Below are 19452 nucleotides of genomic sequence, written 5' to 3'. Positions count from 1 at the left end.
GGACTCAATTGTGATTTTATGTGCTTCAGTATCCGTATTTGATGTAAAATGCAATAATTCTGCACTGGTACTGCCCTGGTTAATACCCCTCATTTAAAGCCCATTTGCCAAACTGACCCAGACAGATAAGGATCTTTTGAATATAGGCCTGAGTACACCTGTAAACGTCATTATTGACAAATGCTGTGCAAGGTTACAAACATGGAACCTTTCCTGCCTTCTGCACAATATATGAAATATCCATGAGACATGTATACTGAGAGTTGCAGACCAGCTCTGCCAGATGAAGTGCTCCACTGGGACATCTTATGGACTACCAGCCAATGGATTATGACCATTTAGTAATGCTCTTTAAACACTGAAGTCGTATTTCACTGACTTTTCTGCTGAGTGCTGTGATTAACTGATAAACTAGCTCATTTTGGGAAGAGACAAGACGAAATGTCCATTTACAAGCGTTTTCTTCTCCTGCTGAATTTGGGGAAAGGAGATTGAGTGTAACATTACAGACTGTGCTCTTTGCTGGTGTGTAAGAAAGGGGGGGGGGGGGGACCTACATTTGGCTGGGTCAGCTATGACTCCAATGTAATCACAACAGCTGTATTTGGATGCGTGTGCCACTTCTTGCACAACCAACAAGCATTTATGTGAAAAACCTGTCTCCCACAAGCCCACCATCCTGAGAGCTCAGTGATTGTGCATGTTCAGGATATTCATATAGTGCAGGGTTTTACAGTGCAAGCATTTGCGCCTTCTATCTTAAATTCTAATGGAATTTTCAATTTAGGAGCGACAAGAGATTTTGAGATGAGTAAGTGTGCCGTTTTTGCCTTATGGTTGTACAAGTTTTGCCAAACGGATGTGCTAGGCTATCTGCTAACAGCACTGATGCACTGACGGTACAGAGTGCGCAGGCCTTTAAACATTAAAGGGATGACTAAATAAGTCAAGTGAGGGGTCTACATTTTTGTCTAAGCCTCCTCTATTTGATGAAAGCTGCCAATCACGCCGCTTGCCCTAGAAACACTTGGAAACACCTGGAAGTAAACACCTGCTAGTCACCCCTCACCCCACCCCCTTACCCCTTCACACACAGGTGAGAATTGCTGTCACTCCAAGACGATGGCACTGCAATGGCCAATAGAAAATAGAAAAGGGGGGGGTATATTGCTCTGTTCAGGAACACTTTTACGTCAGTAACGTGCATTTTGAGTTAACCAAAGGCTTGCGTAGTTTGGGTTTTCTTACGAAGAAACCGAACACGTGATTTACGCAAAGAAGTGCGCATGCAATTAAAGAACTTTACTAACACTCTGTATACCATTTAAACATGTCACGCAGTTGTTTTGATGGTAGTTGAATTTTCTATGACAAAATCTGAACGTATACCGGAAGAATGTTTTAAAAGGCCGCTCAAAAGTGCAGGCACGTTTTTGTGGAAATTTACCCGAAAAACACAGTATCTTCAGCATGCAATTTCTGGCGAACGGATGCATATAGACAGTGAAAATCGGTAAGCAGGTACTTGTATTAGTCTTAAAATATGTTATTTTGATGTCCTGTACTTTAAGAATATTTGATGTTGTCAATAATTTGATTATGCTAGTTTGGACCTGCCCATGGGCCCGCTAGGGGGCGTTGGGGCAATAGGGGGTTAACATGCATAAAGTCAAAGATGTGACGGTGATATTTATAGAATGGAATGACTAGCAATAATTGTACAATTTTGTCATCACATGTCTCCTAGGTGAAGGTGAAGAGTGTGGGGACATTTCCCCCCTTCAGCATTGCTGTAACCTCTGTTGATCTAGAATCTGGTTGCTGTAGCTAACAGCTACCCTGACGAGGATAAGGGAAGTGTTTTATAAAGGGTGTAACCATAATACAGAATCAATCAACTAATCACATTTCGAAGCTGTATAATGACATTTAAAACTGAACTGTGAACCATGCAGTATTAAACTTTTTTCATTTGACTTAGTTTTTTACAGGTGTAGTAGTTTTGTTTCCCTTTCAAGTTTTCTTAGCTTTTGGCTAATAGAGTCAGCTTTTCACTGTTATCATTAAATTGTTTTAACAATTAATTGTTTTTGTAATCAATATGAGCATAATGATGCATTTCTTTTTTTCTTTTTCAGAAGTTTGGTTCTTACTGTTTGTGTTCCTGTCCAAGGACATCACATATGAGAATTTTGAATGACAAATTTTGTTGTTGATGAAACTAAATCGGTAAAACTGAAATTTGCTGTCTGAAACCTGTGAATCATTTGTGCCTGCGTGCTTGTTTCCTTGCAATTTTGGTGATCTTATATTCAAAACACCTCGGACTACTTTGGTTTGCATCTGTTTGGTGGGGGGATGGGCTTATCTGTTTTTCATGTGTTGTTTGTTGTGTAAACAGTGACGTGGAGGGCCAGTCACAGAGAAAAGCAACTGCGCACAAGCACACCTACACAAACAGAGCAGACCCAAATTCCTGCCTTTAGCCAGTTGCTCATCTTGCATTTCCACTGTGCGTCTCTTTGCGTGTCACAGGGCACTTTTGGAAATGTTTGTTTGTGCTCCTAAATCAATACCTGTCTCTGTACAGGAGGCATGTGTATGCTGATCACTTGTATTGCTCCAGCAGGATGGGGGGGCGGGGGATACAGGGTGGGTCGAGTGGGTACTTGTCTACTGTGAAGCATTCTGCACAGGTGTCCATCGATGACTGACTTATTGCTCTCTCTCTGTTTTTGACGCTGTTCTTTGGGGGCCAAGTTACCAGGAGATTGCACATTTGTTTCCCCGGTTGTTTTCCAAGTCTGCTTTGAATTGCCCTACTATGTGTTCAGTCTGCAGACAAAAACAGCACCTTTAACCCCATTTCTTCTGCTTCGCTGTTCTGCCACTGCTGGAGGGGGAGTGGTTTAAACAAATGAATGAGTGGCATCTTAACTGGCATGTAGTCACTGCTTGTTGCTTCCCTCTCAGAGCTAAACTGGGAAATGCCTTAAAGCTGGCTGCCACCACCTGCTCTTCCTCATCCATTGGGTGAATAGGTGCATGTCGTCATAGGAAAGCTGCAGTCTTATTAGTAACTTTACCCCAAATAATGCCGTATCAGACAATCCCAGAGGCAGGCGTAAAATGTAATGGTTTTAAGGCCGAGCACTTGATGTTTTTTGTTGCAACAATCTGTATTCTGGGACAGTTGGCATACAACAGTGACTAAGTTGGCAATGGACGGATTTGTTCAGCACCTACTGAAAGTGCTCCAAAAAAACCACAGAAAAACCCTGTGGCTGTTTTCCTTTCCACAAAGCCCTTCCTGTTCGACCACTTGTGCACAGAGTGTAATATGAGACCACATAAACATTGATTTATAATATGGGATGATTTACATAACACAGCATGGTATTTCACCCGGGATACCTCCAATTCCTGTTCTTAAATGAGCTCTGCCGCTCATGTATCGAAAGGTAATATCAGTTCGTTAAAATGGGATCGTAACAGATGGCACGTCGTGAGGTGTGCGCTTAAGTGCGCTGCTTCGTCGATGAAAGCCTGTCAAACGGGCGCAGCCATCCAGCAGTCGTCTTCACGTGCCCTATTTGACACTTATTAACTTCTCAAGTGTTTGTGTACACACACTGGCTTTTAACTGCTCCTGCTTCGTGCTGTGATCGGGAGTCCCCGTGTGCTGGTTGTTACAGGCAAGAAGTGGCCCAACTGTATGCTTCTTAGCACAACCTCCACATAGTGTCTTGGGTGAAATTGTGTGGGGTGTTTTCCCCCCCCCCCCTCCACTTTTTCTGCCAGAGGTGAGCTCATCGTTGACTCATCAAAGGGTTTTGCAGCCATTGCCTTTGAATTCATGACGGATGGTTTGGCTCAATACAGTTAAGGAGTTTAACTTTGTGCGAATGTGTGTTTTGGAAGGTAGCGACCGACCCATCAGATGGCCCTTCTCCACAATTCATCAGTGATTTTCTGCTTCTGTTCTCATTCATTATCCTTACATGCTTCACTTTTTTTGGTCTGTTTTTTTTAAATGTATTTTTCAATGGGATTCACGGAGTGGCAAGTTGCTGACAAGATACTGGCCCTGCAGATTCTTCTCAGTTCATATGAACAACAAAGTTCATATGAGTTCACATGAGCAGATTAGAAGAGGATGTTTGAGAGCTGAGCGGTGTGCGTGGGATGGGCATTCTTCCACACAGAGAGCGATAGCCCCGCGGTTCTCAGAGTTTTTTCATAGTGGAGATTTTGACCCTGGAGAAATGGGTGTGAACATTGGTGAGGTGTGGGCCTATAAATACCCTGTAAACAGCTGTGTAGCTGGAGTGCCCATTCTTGAGTCATCTGGGAAATATGATTTAACAAAACCTGGGCGAGACCGAAGACTTGTTTACGAAAGAAACAGCCCAGGACATATGAACTGGTGGAGTGTCTACTGGTCACACCATGAGATGTCCTGCTTGTTACAGTCTTAATCATAAAATGTAATGTGTATGATTTAAATGTTGTGGAAGTAGACGGATATGACGGTGATATTTATAGAATGGAATGACTACCATCAATTAGGAGGACTAATTGCACATTTGTACAATTAGGAGGACTAATTGCACATTTTGTCATCACATGTCTCCTAGGTGAAGGTGAAGAGTGTGGGGACATTTCCCCCCTTCAGCATTGCTGTAACCTCTGTTGATCTAGAATCTGGTTGCTGTAGCTAACAGCTACCCTGACGAGGATAAGGGAAGTGTTTTATAAAGGGTGTAACCATAATACAGAATCAATCAACTAATCACATTTCGAAGCTGTATAATGACATTTAAAACTGAACTGCTGATCTCTTGTCTCTTTTGAGGGCCTCTCATTTACTTTAGGTTTTATGAGGCACTTCAGTTTTTTGTGTTGTGTATAGGTCAAATGTGCTGTGTAAAGCAATTTTTCTGCAACATGACCTGCTACTTTGCAAGCTCAAGCTTTTGGGTAACTACCTGCTAAAGGGGTTTTCAATCTTTTTTTTCCCCTGTGGCCTTTATGCATGATTAGATTAAAATTTGAAACAGGTGTTCCTGGTTTCTTTCAAAAGTTTAGAAATAGTTTTACATACCATTGCATTTCTTTAATTTTGGATATAGCTTCTGTGTTCTTTTCGATTAAGAGATTTCCACTGCGGTTTTTTTTTTTTTTTTAACCCATTGTTTTCCTGCTCCCCCAGGATGTGGCCAATCAGAGCGAGTCCCCAGTCGACACGCCCCTCCCACTGGAGGATGAGCCCTTCGGGTGGGCGGGGCCAAAGACGCTGCGTCTGCTCCGCACCTCGGCTGGCTTCGGCTTCACACTGCGTCATTTCATCGTCTACCCGCCCGAGTCAGCCGTGCACTCCACCTTCAAGGTATTCGCCTCCGGGGTATGCCACAGCTGTCGACGTCACGGTCCGAGCCTGAGCAGGGCACCTAGGACCGCCTTCCACTCTCCGGGCGTGGATCCTTGCAGCGATTGCTGCTCGTAGCTGACAGGATTGGGTGGCTTTGTCAGAAAATGGTGCAAGTGTCTGTCAGATATGTCTAGACTGTGAATTGGAATGACTAACTGTGCAATGCAGCCACCTTTTACAGTCTTCTGTGTGTGTTTGGTTGCCCGTCTGTGTGTCACCCATACCAAAGCTAAAAATGGTTCTTTACGTGGAATTTCAGTTTACGTGGAATTTCATGTATAAAGACGTAGCATTCTAGCTAAGCCGTAATTTTAGTTCCCCTTCTCAGCGCTGAAAGCACTATGTGTGGAGGCTAAGGCCTCTAGAAGACTCCTGTTGGTGGCTTTGAATGCTGCTTCTCTAATGTATATATTTATTTTCTTCTAATTCTAGGAGGAAGACAATGATCACAGAGGTGAGTTAATAAACTCTTTGTATAGAGACCTATTCAATTACAACTAAATCTATGTAAATGACTTTAGCCATAAGACTGATGTAGGTCAGAATTGATTAGATGGCCAGCCCTTGCATTACTCATTACTGTGCGACAGATGTTTTGTTGAGTTAAAAAAAATTATAATTTGGGGGCCATATAGTCATGTTGGATTTGGAACTGGAATTTTAAACCAGAAACGACACAGTAAACTTTGCGCCATGTATGCAGAGATTCACCAGAGGTAATGGAATAACTTGTTGGCTGTGTTGTTCTCAGGGAGTTTGTTTGTGTTTTGTTTAGTGTAGTATTATTATTATTATTATTATTATTATTAGGATACATGCATTATGAGCTGCCCTGCCATTTCAGCTGTCAGACAGCAAATTGGAACAGTGTTTCTAGAGGCAGGTTGTTGAGTCCTGTAGAGCCAGCTGTCTGAGTCATTTCTCTTGTCTGCTACTAACACAGGTTTGCTCAGCTTGTTGAGCTATGAGTAAGCTGTATTAAAGCAGGTTAACATCAAGCAGTGGACACAGGAAACTGCTGTATAGCTCTATGTTGCTTCGGCAAGGTGTTTCCTGTGGTGACGGCAGGCCAGCGTTACTTGTCTTACTGCCGTCTCTGTGGTAATGGCAAGCCAGCGTTACTTGTCTTACTGCCGTCACCACGGAGACGGCAGGCCAGAGTTACTTGTCTTACTGCCGTCTCCGTGGTGACGGCAGGCCAGTTACTTGTCTTACTGCCGTCTCCGTGGTGACGGCAGGCCAGTTACTTGTCTTACTGCCGTCTCCGTGGTGACGGCAGGCCAGTTACTTGTCTTACTGCCGTCTCCGTGGTGACGGCAGGCCAGTTACTTGTCTTACTGCCGTCTCCGTGGTGACGGCAGGCCAGTTACTTGTCTTACTGCCGTCTCCGTGGTGACGGCAGGCCAGCGTTACTTGTCTTACTGCCGTCTCCGTGGTGATGGCAGGCCAGTTACTTGTCTTACTGCCGTCTCCGTGGTGACGGCAGGCCAGCGTTACTTGTCTTACTGCCGTCTCCGTGGTGACGGCAGGCCAGCGTTACTTGTCTTACTGCCGTCTCCGTGGTGACGGCAGGCCAGCGTTACTTGTCTTACTGCCGTCTCCGTGGTGACGGCAGGCCAGCGTTACTCATGCTGCTGCCGTGTCTGCTGTTGCTGTGGACGCACAAGTGGCCTCGGGCAACGTTCACAACCATATTTCTCTTCCCCCCGTTTCTCTCTCTCTCTGTCCTGTGTGTGAACTTTTGAGCTGAAGTTTAATTCCTATTGAGCCAAACCCTTTTCAGTGTCTGTCTGTTTTCCTTTGAAGTTCTAGTCTTCCCTGCTTGTGTTCTGTTTTGTTAGTTTTTTTTTGGCAACTGTGTGTTTCTGTGGTCTAAAACAGTTGCACCAGTTGTTTGGTCTCTACCTGGGGCTTTGTTTGTTTGTTTTTGACTTTAATCACATGCACAATTGGAATCAACAACATATGTTGAACACGCAGAGCATTTTAGGAATTAAAATGTGGTGGGCTAGTGTAGTCATGTAACTGAAGCTGTTTCGAATTTGTGTATTATAGCACTTTACTGCTAAAAGCCTGGGAATTTTTACTTGAATTCAGGGACTTTAAAAGTCTGTGTCAACGTGCCACTGACCTTTTAGTGTTTCCACTTGTTCCTGGCTAAGTGTGTGGATCACGCAATTCCCCTGGCCTTGGGAGCTATGTGAGGCCATTTTGGAGTGTGCTGACTCTGCAGGAACTTTGTGGGGGGGGCAGGCAGGCAATGAGGATGAATCCCCTTGTATGGTGTCCCTCACTGCGACAGTAGTGGCGCAGAAATGTTCCAGAGTAGCTTCACACACGTTAGTGGCCTTAAAAGACGTCATTCCTGCTCATTATTTGCATTGAGTTGCAGATCATTGAATAATTTCTTTGGAACTGATTTGTCTGACATGCTTTGAATATGGCTTTTCATGGGCTTTACACAGGTGACAGCAGTGCCCTCTGTTGGATGCTCCAACTATAAGCTTAGCCGCTTTAACTAAGTCAGTCATATATTTACTGTTTATTATCTGATGATGTGCTGTAGATTTTGTTTTTATTTTTTTTTATGCGTACTGCAACTGAATGTTTAAAGTTATTTCAGGAAAAAAAGCTGCATACGTGCCTGAAGCTTGCATTAGTTAAATCTGAACACAAGAGGGCATGTGAACGCTTTCAAGGGCTTTTTTATGCAAGATGATTATCAAGCAGCTCTTACTGGGCAACTGAGTCCACTTCGATCAGTTGTTTTAATGTAAACAAGCTTTGGCTTTATACTGTGATTAGCTAAAGCCCTGTGTGTTGAGTGTCCCTGTGGCCTGTTTAAACACTGCTTTCAGTGTCTTGTTCTCATTCCTTTCCACTTCTATGAGATTAATGTTCCAGGGTCTGGATTAAATGTCCCACTTTGTCTTCCCCACTACGCGCACACACAGGGCCCCCCAGACACTATAAAGAAGCATGAAGGACTGTAATATTCGTACATCATCCTTGACAGTCAGCACCATAACCTTCACAAATTGTTGCACTGGGGTTTTTTGGCATTGTAGCTGCACACGTCATAGGTTTGAGTGTAGTAGTGTTGTAGTTTAGAGTTGAGTTCTTTTCCTCTCTCCTGACCCCCCTGGCATGTAACTCCGTGTGTTGTGTGCTGCTGCTAAGAGATGAGAGGCAGGAACAGAATAAGAAAGCAGCTTTCTGTCTTTGCCAGCACACACTCTCCTCTTTTCTCTCCAAACTCCCATCAGGCTTTGGTGTTTTCTGTTACCCCAGGGAGCATTGCCTCTCCGTGACTTCAGCAAGGTTTTTTTTTTTCACGCCACACACTCCGCTGCGCCCCGAAACAGCCAGCCCACTCTGTTGGTCTTTGGTTTATATGCTTTCCCGCATGTGATCGGACCCCACCCTCAGCTGGGGGCTGAAAAAAAAGTGTGCAAGCGGCTCAAGCGCTGGCCTGTCACGGCTAAATGGGCTCGCGTATTTCTGCTCTGCCTCAGATTCTGTGCATGCTTGGGAGTAGAAGACTTTCAAAGTGCTGCTGTTAGTAAGATTAAAGAACCAGCATTGGGTGACGGCGGGTGTTTTGTTCAGCAAAAGGATTCAGTTTTGGCGGGACATCTGATGGACGCGCAGTAAATTTGCGACTCCTTGTAACTCCAGAAGGATGTGTGCGCAGATCCAATCTTTGCGTAGCCGATGGCGTTGGCATCGAGGGGCTTTGTGACGGCAATTGACCTCTCTCTGAGCCAGATAATTGGGCTTGAGTGACACTCGAGTGTTTAATTCCCTTGTGAGGTGAGGAAAAACCAATGTTTGTTTTTTTTTTTTTTGGACTGCCTTAGACCTAAATGTAGCAGGTACTTGCAGCAGCAAATCAATGCTGTAATACTTTGAGGAGTTGGTAAGTTTAGCTTTCAGCAGGTCCTTTGGAAACATTTATCACTGGATTGGTCTTGTGACTGCCGCATTATTTACGGCCAGGTTTACCGTGGTCTGGGCTTTTGGCGATGCGCTTCCTTTTCTCCTCCCCTTGCCAGGGCGACCGCGGAATAGACTGGAACCAATGGACACGATCTTTGTGAAGCAGGTGAAGGAAGGAGGCCCCGCCCACGGAGCTGGCCTCTGCACAGGTGCGCACCACCTCAGCCTTCCTAACACTGCATTCAGCCGTGCCATTCCCCGACGTGCCTGAAACCCCCCCCCCCCCCCCACGCTTTTCTTTGGTCCATCTGCAGGAGACCGTATCGTGAAGGTGAATGGCGAGAGCGTCATTGGCAAGACCTACTCGCAGGTCATCTCGCTCATCCAGGACAGGTGAGCAAAGCGGCCCAGGCAGAGGGGAAGGGCAGCTATCCGCGCCGGCCTGTGGTTTTGACATCTTTCGCGTTCCCCTTGCAGCGACACCTTCCTGGAGCTGTGCGTCATGCCGAAGGATGAGGACATCCTGCAGCTGGTAAGCTTCCCGCATGCCGCCCCTGCTTAACCGAAACAGAAACCGTGGTGATCAGTGCAATATTTTTACACAGCCATGTTTTGGGGGGGGGAGGAGCTGCAAGAGAAAGTGCCGTCACGGGGTAGCAAAGCGCTGCGCCAGGAGCGCATGCTGATCCCGGGCCACTCCATTTGTTCACTCGTTCGGTGGAGGAGCTGACCTGCCTGAGCAGGAGTGCTCAAATTCTCCTTCTCTCACTCCTCCTGCGCACGTGTGCAGCAGCTCTATGTGGGTCTGCTAACCAGGCCGCGCTCCACCGGCCCAATCGCTTTCCCCTCCACTATCCCAGGCACGTGGGTGTGTGTCTCTGTCTCTGTCTTCAGCGAACCAAGCAGGTCAACACTTCTAATTATGAGGAGGCCGGCCTCAGCCTAAGAGTTCTTAGACTTATGGATGTTTGGACACGGCAGATGAGTATGTTCAAGGGAAAGGGATGTTTTTTCAGGCAGCTTGAGAGAGACGGGGGACGAAAGCTGGTCAAAGACGGCGAGCACAGTCAGCGCCGTCTCTCTGTACTCCAGCAAAACTGTCAGGCTGCCAGTCCTCCTCCTCCTAAGTGATATTAGTTCTTTTCTGCTTAAAAAAAACAAGTCAAAGTATAGCCTCACGTAGTCAGAGTGCATCAGAGCTGGGCAGGAAACCTGTATGTTGGCATCAAAGCCTGAACCGCGGCACCGGTGACCTTTCACCAAGCTGTGAGGCTGCGGCAGCGAAGCATGCACGGCGTGCGGCACAGCTGAAGCTCAGCAGCGTCCCTCTGAAACCCTTGTGAGCATGTATCCAGGGCAGTGGCAGCTTCAGCGGGACTACGCTATTCTCATTAACTCCGCCTACCTCCATCACTGACGGCTGAGTCGTGTTGCACTGGCCTGCTAGAACAACTTAAACCTTTCTAGCCGTTGTTCCTTAACAGCAGAGCGGGTAAGACCCTCGTTATAGACTCGCCAACCATTTTATTGGAAACAGCTGCCTGCATTCACTGGCTACTTTTATGAGGTGCACTTGTCCTTTAGATGCATTTTACGAATGCACAGTGACTGATAGTAGCCTGTCTTAACAGTCTGTGAGCAGGCTTTTATACTTGACAGTCACTGCTGGGTTTAGTGTGCTCTGCCTTCAAATGTGTTGTCCACACAAAATGTGCATGGAAAGACTTTCTGTAATTATAATCTTTCTAATAGCGTGAGTAGTCAGGGTATTTTTCTGAATTGCATTGACATGTGTTTCCTGGTGAACTATTCCGAGGGTCAGGTGTAAGGTTTGGTCATATGATTCCATTATGATAGCAGCCACCCCCGTTTAAAACAGGCTACCTCCTTCAGGAAAAAAGACCAACTTGATCCAGCAGTTGGTTTTTCATTCCTCCATTTCTCTCCTCATTTCGGCTTTATCTTACTCATGTTTTAGCCCTCAACCTTTACTTGCCACGCGTGCCTTTACTGCAATCTTTCAGTGTTCCGCGGAAATGCCAGTAACAATAGCTGAAGCTGTTTAGACAGACGTTGAAGTTGGTATGCCATTATCAGTTGAAAAATGAAATACAGCAGCTTTCTCTTTTGGCTCCATTAAGTGGAGAATATGGTTGTTGCTCTCCTGACTGCCTTTGGCCAGGGCCGATTTACCAGCATGCTCGTTGTTGACGTCCAGATGCAAAAAGGTTTGCTGTTCCATCAGTCTAGATTCAGAGTGGCTTATGTAATGAGGTCAATCCTGATAGCTTACAGTTCTGTCGAATGTTGGACGTAGTTTTTTAGAGAAAGGACCTTGAGTAAGCAGCGCTCGCTTGAAAGCATTCGTTAGTAAATTGCTCGTGCGTGTTTAGTTTACTGGTTCTTATAAGTGGGACTTCGGTCTTTAATGCCATGAAGTTGCTCTTTTAACTTTTGGAAGTGATTTTTATGAATACCCTTCTAAATCAACATAGCAGGGACACCTACCCTCGTGTGTCTATTTTGGTGGTGGAAGATGTGCTACGTCATTTTTTTTAGTCATTTTTGACGTTTTAGTTCCTGAAGCTGAGTGTGTTCATCATGATGTGGCAGAGTCTTATGGGACAACTTTACAAATACAGTATGAGTGAAATCTTGTATGAAGCCCATTGTCCATGCGCAGATGTAAATGTAAATACTCAAGGCTTGGGCTACAGGCAGGGTGCAAAATTTCTGTATATAGTGCATGGTTAGAGGGCTTTGCAGGTAACAGAAATTTCGTCCTAATAACCCTAGTAAACAGGAGAGAAAGCCTCCGTTGCTGTAAACCAGGGCATGCGCGGTCGAGGGTGGGCGGTTCCCTGCGCTTTGCTCTTTATTTGGGCTGTTTAAACTAAGAATTTGTAGATAAGCTACTAACAAGATAAATATGCAAATCGTGTGCTGTATAACAGGTGGTACATAAGTAAAGCAACTTTAATGCAGCTGGCCAGATTTGGTTTTCTCTCAGGCAGAGCTCTGCAAATGCTGCTTTAATGCTGACTTTTCCACCCATTATAATGATGCTAAATGTTTAGAAACTATTAGCTAAAATTTATTTGCTATTTTCAATTATGTGCATTTTTGCTGCGCAATTTCTAGGCTATTTCTGTATCCTAGCCTGCTTTTGCATAAGCACAATATCTGCCACAGAGCAGAGCAACTCCCCCCCCCCACACACACACACACACACACTCCAAGCACCGCATAAGAGCTGTATTTCTTCTGCAGTCGTTGGCATTAGTGTGCTTGTCTAATGTATGCAATAATAATAAACACTGAACACCATTGGTTTTACAATAATCAGTGCATGTTACTACATGGTTAACCAAGACCAGCATAAATGGTTGTATTAAGGCTTTGAACTTTGGATTTTTATCATCATCTTTGAATGTTTTAGGTTTTAGAATGTTAAATAATCTTTGAAAGCTATATTTTCTGTATTTCATTTGGACCAGTGATGTGTGTTAAATACTATTTGGCCTAACCCAACCCCTGAAAATCAGTCACAGTTAACCCGTTTCCACCTAACTGTTCAAATACACGATGATGATCATCATCATCATCATCTAAGGGCAAAATATTGGATGCAAATTAGGCAAAATGCAGGCATGCAGTGTATGTCCTCACTGTTATTTCATGTTAAATGACATGTAAGGCAGGTTTGCCTATAGAGCCCTTTTCACATTCAGGGACAGTCCAACTGCTGTAAACGTTGCCCCCTCCTTTGTCTTCTGTCTCTCCTGCTCACATCTGTTGCTGTGGTTTTGTTTTCTGATGTGCGCGCAGGCGCACACGCGCGCGCGACGGAGGGCGGGAGGATGACATTCCGGCCGTGTAATAAGGCAGTGATGTTGCCTGTCCAGACGGGGTTGTCAGCTGTGCGGGAGGATTCGACGTTAAAGAGACAGGGGCGGAGGCCCATCAGTGCACAAATACGGCAGACCATATGAAACGACACGATTGCTTTCACCGGGAGAAAGACGTGGGAGAGAGACGTGGAAGAACAGACTGGATCAGCTGATTGCTCTGCGTGTCGTCCTCCTCCTTCGTGTGTTGTACACACGCGCGTGTGACTAAGGCGAGAGAGAGAGAGAGAGAGAAGGCAAGGCGGGAGGGGAGGGGGAGATGTGCCATGCGAACAGAATGTATAATCAAGCTGCTGCCTCCGTCATGTGAATGGCTGCAGCTCTCTGAGGAGCGGGAGAGAGAGGGCGAAGCTGCGGGAGCGAGCGAGGGAGCGCGAAAGTGTCTGCACGCGCTGACTGTAATCTGGCCGCGGACGGGGAGCGAGAGAGAGCGAGAGAGAGAGAGAGAGAGAGAGAGATGGGAAGGCGATCGCTGCCGCTCCTGCCGCTGGAGGCTGCCCGTAGCCACCTCGACGCCGAGCGCGAGCAGGTGGCTTCGCCGACGCGCCGGTCTCCCCACGGTTCTCCCCCCTCATCATCCCTCTTCAGCCACGGCACTGCCGCCACGCCGCGTTCTTAGCGCCTCGCCCAGAATCATTCGGTGAAGGAGAGACACACAGAGAGGCTGGACTCGGACCGACTCCTTTTTGGTTTAGCCGTCTTTTAACCTGTGCGCCTCTGCTCTCCCGCCGTGACCCCCCCCCCCCACCCACCCACCTCTTCCCGTGCCACTCCGTGATGTAACGTTTGCAGTTTTCATGGGAGATTAGCGTGGTAAGCGGACGGACGGACCGACGACCGTGTGCTGTCATCACCTCATCCGCAGGCGTCATGCATGTCTGCACGCTCGGCTTGCCTGTCGACCGAGGCTTCGTGTCCCTGGCAGCTGCAGCAGCTGCTGCTGCTGTTACGCGTAGCTCCTGGCATGTCTTGGCTGCAGCTCTGTGGAACCCGTAGTACCTGTTTGATGTAGGGCTGGGTGGTATTGCTCGGCTGACGCCGACAGGTGTGTTCCCCGAGCCTCACCCTACTCGTTCACCGGTTGCTGCTTGCCGCCGCCGAACTTTGACCTCTGGAACTCCACACGCCGCCCGTGGTGCCTCGCCAAGGGAGGGGCCAGGGTCCGCCACCAATCAGGTCTGCTTCGGCTCGCTCAGGTGTGCGTAAGAAGTGGAACGTGACCCTACAGGTATGCTAGGTGAAAGTCCACCGCGCTTGCTTTGTAGCCAGCGCAGCAAGGTTGAACGGCGCCGCAATTCGGAGACTTGACGAGCTCGTCACGATACCAACAACAAATAAATGGAATCTCTAATTTGGTGGTTGTTTTTCATTTTTAGAGCTTTAGCAGGAGAGTTTGCAGTAGCCTTTTGCTCTTGATCATAGGTCTTTTAAGTTATGATAACTGAAGTCAGATTTAGCGCGGTGGCTAATGGAAGCAGCCGACCACCCCCGGCATCTGTGTGCCTGCGGACTCGGGCGGTGACCCGATCGGTGGGTACAAAACAAATGGACATACAAAGACATACAAGCTAAAATGTATACCAGTTAGAACTGTGGAGTCTTAGCTTTTGCGTTAATTTTGGGCTCTGTTGTGGGTTTGTGTGCTCGGCGGTTGTCGAATTAAGCATGTGAAATGGAGGCTAACGATCAAATCATCTGACCACCACCACAATGGAATTCATAGGGAAGTGGCTACCTGTTTGACTAACCCAGTGAGATTAGATAGCGGCACTGTTGTGCTGCATTGATGGCTGAGTGCTTTTGGTTTTTAGTCCTTTTTTTCCCCTCTTCTGTTCAGCTTGTATTGTTGTCTGGAAATATGTGCGTTCTCTGCTTGATTAGCACCCCAGCAAATTTTGGTAGCTGCTTAAAATGTGAGTAGTGTAAAATTTCTTAGCTTGGAAAAGCAGTGCTGCTCACACTTGTGACCTGTCAGACTCCCACACACAAGCTGCAGCACGAACCTCCCCCGCACAGTAGAGCGTTTGCAGTCTTCTGTTGGTTCTGGTTATCTTCAAAGATGAGTGCCCAGTATTCCAGCAGCGTGCCGCGTGTCTGCTGTGTGCCTTGACTCTCTCTGACACGAGCCCCCTTCTCTCTTTCGCAGGCGTACTCCCAGGATGCCTACCTTAAAGGGCACGACGCCTACAGCGGACACGCTCGTCACATCCCGGAGCCGCCGTCCATATGCTACCCGCGAGTAGACTGTAAACCCCTGGGCATGGCTGAGGCCGCGGAGACGCCACCCCCAGGGGGCCTTGCGCCTGACCTGGGTTACCGCGTGGAGATATCCGTGCCCCCGTCGCCCCCGCCTCGGCTGCCCCTGCCGCAGACGGCTGTGTACGTGTGCAACGACAGCGTGCGGACAGTGGTGGTGGCCCCCCCCGACATCCACCTGGGGCACGTGGGAGCCGGAAGCAGGGCAGACTACGCTCCTGTCGGCCCGGAGCCGCTCCTGGCGAAGTCCAGGCCCGGCGCAGTCTCCGGCGGCCGACCGCAATACCTTCACGCTCGCAACGCTGATGCCTACATGTCGGGTTACCACGGAGACCCTTACACCGCAGCGCCTATCCACTACTCTCCGGCCTCCTCCGTCGTCTCGCCTGCCACCCGCCAGAACATCGACTGGCGGACGTACCAGACCTACAGGGAGTACATCGACCACAAGGGCCTCCACTCGTACAGCCGGACGATCCAGGAGCGGCTAGACAGCCTGCGAGCCGCTGCCCAGAGCTCTCGAGGAGCTGGACTCTGCGCGCTGCCGCCCGCCTGGCCCGGCAACCTCCGCCGCAGGAGCACGTCCCATGAGCGCTCGTACGTGGGGCCGCCCGCACTCGCCCCCCGCAGCGCCTCGCAGGACCGGGCGGGCGGCACGGCACGGCCGCACGACTGGCCTCCTCGCAGCGTGTCTTCGGACGGCCTCCTTCGGAAGCCCCGTGTGCTGAGTCCAGACTACGCCGAGCACGGAGAGCTGGTGCCTCGGCCCGGGGAGCGGAGGGGCTGCGGCAGGGTGGACCAAGGTGGTCGGCCCAGCCGGCAGGCCCTTCCTCAGAGGTCCATGCTTTATCCACACGCCGTCACGTACGGGAGCAGCATCAGGGGAAGGGCTGCTCCGCACCAGCTGAGCTCCAGAACAGATGTCCCGCCCCCTCCTGTTCCCTCCGAGAGATTGTCACGTGTTGGCAAAAATCAGGCCAAAGAGCCCCAGCCAAAGGACCAAAGAGCTGCCATGAGCATTCGCGTTTCCGTGCCTGCGGCTGGACAGCAGTCCAGGGTCCGAGCAGAGACGATGCAGAGCCCGGAGGCGGGGAGGGAGGCGCCGGTGGGGCAGAGGTCTTCCTCCTGCTCTGCCCCTCCCCCTCAGACGCAGCAGGCAGAGGCGCCGTCACAGCGGCCGCACCCGCGGGACCTCAAGGGCTTACCGGTGAACGGGCGCGGCCCGGTGGCAGGTGTGGTCCTGCGGGACAAGTCGGCGGGGAAGAGCGCGTCCCAGCCGCTGCGCCACCCCTCTTACATCCTGGCCGTGAACGACACCGATGTGGCAGAGCCAGCAGGGGGCGGCGTGTGCTGGCTGCCCAACGATGCACGCCGTGAAGTGCACATGAGGCGGCTGGGTGAGCAGAGGGACTCCTCCGCTTGTTCCAGCAACCTGGACGAGTCGCTCGACTCCATCCCCTTTATTGGTAAGTGCAGCCCACGTCGCTATGGCAACAGTGCTGGGCAAGAAGCTTTGGCCAGCAGTGTATAGCTATGTGAGAGTAACGTGGTGTGTCCAGTTTGTGGATTAAGATTAACCGAGTGGACGATCCCCGTGATGGGGGGTGGGGGGAGTAGTAATCCGTGTGAGCAGCCTAGCTATCGTAATTAATACAAATTTGCAAATATCTAAATCCACACATCCACAAAGTCGCAGTCTCTGATCTGTGGTCTAAATAGTGTCTTTCTGTATCTGCTCCATTATGTGTAAGATTTTGGATGACTTGTGGGAAAGGGGAAATACAAGTGACACAAGCTCATGCCCATGTTTAATGTTGTTTTGGCTGAGGGATAGCTAAGTAAGCACGTGCCTGTCCGGTGTAGAATTTCTTTCCCTATACACCATGGGATAAGCGCAGCTGAGCACAGTGACCCCACACAGGGTATTTTCCAGTTCCACATCTGTATGCACGTGCTCTAAGATACTACATGTTGGCTAAGTAGTTAAGTCATTGGTAATTGATTGGTGTAGGGCTCCAGGAGTCTTTATTGTTTGCAAATCAATAACCACTTAGCTGCCTGATGGTCCCTGTGGGCTTTGTTGTAGTTTTTGTGTGATTGACTGTATTCTTATTTTTTAAATTAATTTATATATAGAAATATATTAAATACTTATAAATATATGTAGTAAAATTTTTGGTCGTGCAGTAGGTGTCACGTTCATTCTCATAATAATAAAACGTCCAGGCAGTAGGGTAAAAGTTTGCTGGGCCCTTTGATTTCCGCAATATGGAGAACATGGAATAATGGAATTGTAACATAAATACAGAATTCGGACATGGAAGGGAATTTGGAAATGTTTTAAATAATTTGTGCTTTATTCTTTTAATGACCTCTCTGTTATTATTCTCTCTTGGTGCGCATGCATCATGATGTGTGTGGGTTAGCTAGTTGCAGGGGGGTAATGTTGATGAGGATATCAGTCTTAACGACACAATTCATAGCACAGTACACAGATGACTTATGAATCAGGGTAACAGTTTTTCTAGTATTGTAGGCTGAACACGAAAAGACACCTGCCATGCTCATGTCAAATCCAAGACATGCCTCAAGAACATGGAGAGATCACCCAGTGCACCCCTCCAAGTAATGATCGGGAACAACCAAACCATCCGACGCAAGTCCTGTGAACTTGTGGAGGGTTGTATACCTGGGAGTGTGGAATCAGACATACCATTCATAAAAATCAATGACACATTCTTTCTTGATTACACACTATAATCAAGGAAGCACAAATCAGAAATTGAGGGCAGTGAGCGAAAAGATGTAGAAACATTGAATTTAGGGGAAATAATAAACCAGATTTGTTTGTCTCATAGTTTTGGGGTTTAGTTCTAGTTCTGGTATGTGTTAATTTTTGTGTTTCTCACTTCAAACACAGTGGAGTCAGGAAATGATGCGACACACAATGTGTTAAATCCTGGATTTTTTGCTTAAGTAGATAAAGGTGTAGGGAGACCCAACCTAACCTGATGACTAAAGAAAAAATCAATAGCTTGAAAATGTATTGTAGGACAGATTGGCGGTATTAAGATAGGCAGCTGTTTCCTCACTATGGTTAAATGTGGAGGTAAACAAAAATAATCCTCATAGCTAGCCAGGCGGCAAGTAAACTCTGTATAGTTGCGTGGTCCGTCATAGTTACAAGATGCACGTTACCTGAGATTTATTTTTTTTAATTGCCTGAGTATTTTTTTTATCGGCACAGACAGCACTTCATATGAACAAATCATTTTTTACCAAAAACGTAATGCCTAGTTTATTTTCTTACAACCAGATTTTGTTTCTGTATAGTATCATCACATCTAGAAGGTATTTGGTGCCATAGATCTTGCTAAATATAGCTTTGGAGCTGAAAACCCCACTTTTTAAGGCATTTTAATATACTTGACTGTATTTTCTCAATAAGGATTATTCCAATTTCCTTGAAACCTTTTTTAATGGAAAAGTGTTCATTATTATATAAAAGAATTGAAGATGGTATATTACTTTTTAATATCTTAGAAAATAGGTTTTCATTATTTTTATTGGCTGTAATATCACATTCAGTGTTTTCAAGATTTATTATACATAGTTCAAATAACTAATTAAAACAATGTTGACTTCAGGGTTTTCTATGTGTGATGCATGCTGAACCTGGTTTTCATTAGGGTCAAGAAATTAACAGTAACAGGTTACAGCTTGTACATAAATTGGTACAGCTCAACTAATTTCTAGATGTATTGGAAAACAATAACGCATGTCTGGGCTAATCCCACCTGAAACAGGTTTGGGCTGATTGCCGAATGGGTTGCTACATACCCAGAAATATATGAAAGAGTGCAATCCAAATAAATTTAATTTGATTTTACATTGAAATCATGGAGCCTCACTCTATTG

At 47.2% G+C, this 19452-nt stretch overlaps 1 protein-coding gene across 11 annotated transcripts in view; it reads left to right on the top strand.

Moving 5' to 3' along the window:
* The window catches only part of arhgap21b (Rho GTPase activating protein 21b), a 45429-nt gene that overhangs the window by 8492 nt on the left and 17485 nt on the right, over window positions 1-19452 (top strand). For 6 of the 11 annotated variants that reach the window (XM_081703863.1, XM_035536093.2, XM_035536091.2 and 3 more), the window contains exons 3-8: window positions 5213-5389; window positions 5864-5885; window positions 9487-9579; window positions 9685-9763; window positions 9848-9902; window positions 15425-17000. In XM_081703863.1, the coding sequence (XP_081559989.1) occupies window positions 5213-5389; window positions 5864-5885; window positions 9487-9579; window positions 9685-9763; window positions 9848-9902; window positions 15425-17000 (2002 nt within the window). Of the gene's footprint in view, window positions 1-5212; window positions 5390-5863; window positions 5886-7076; window positions 9245-9486; window positions 9580-9684; window positions 9764-9847; window positions 9903-13233; window positions 14507-15424; window positions 17001-19452 lie in introns of those variants that run through there. The other 5 variants (XM_081703871.1, XM_081703866.1, XM_081703869.1 and 2 more) reach the window with 4 other exon arrangements.

The sequence above is a fragment of the Electrophorus electricus genome, chromosome 20 (assembly GCF_041902795.1).
Source record: "Electrophorus electricus isolate QZ-2024a chromosome 20, ASM4190279v1, whole genome shotgun sequence".
NCBI lineage: Eukaryota > Metazoa > Chordata > Actinopteri > Gymnotiformes > Gymnotidae > Electrophorus > Electrophorus electricus.
The sequence above is the reverse complement of the archived record's forward strand: the minus strand, read 5'-3'. Positions and strand labels throughout refer to the sequence as shown.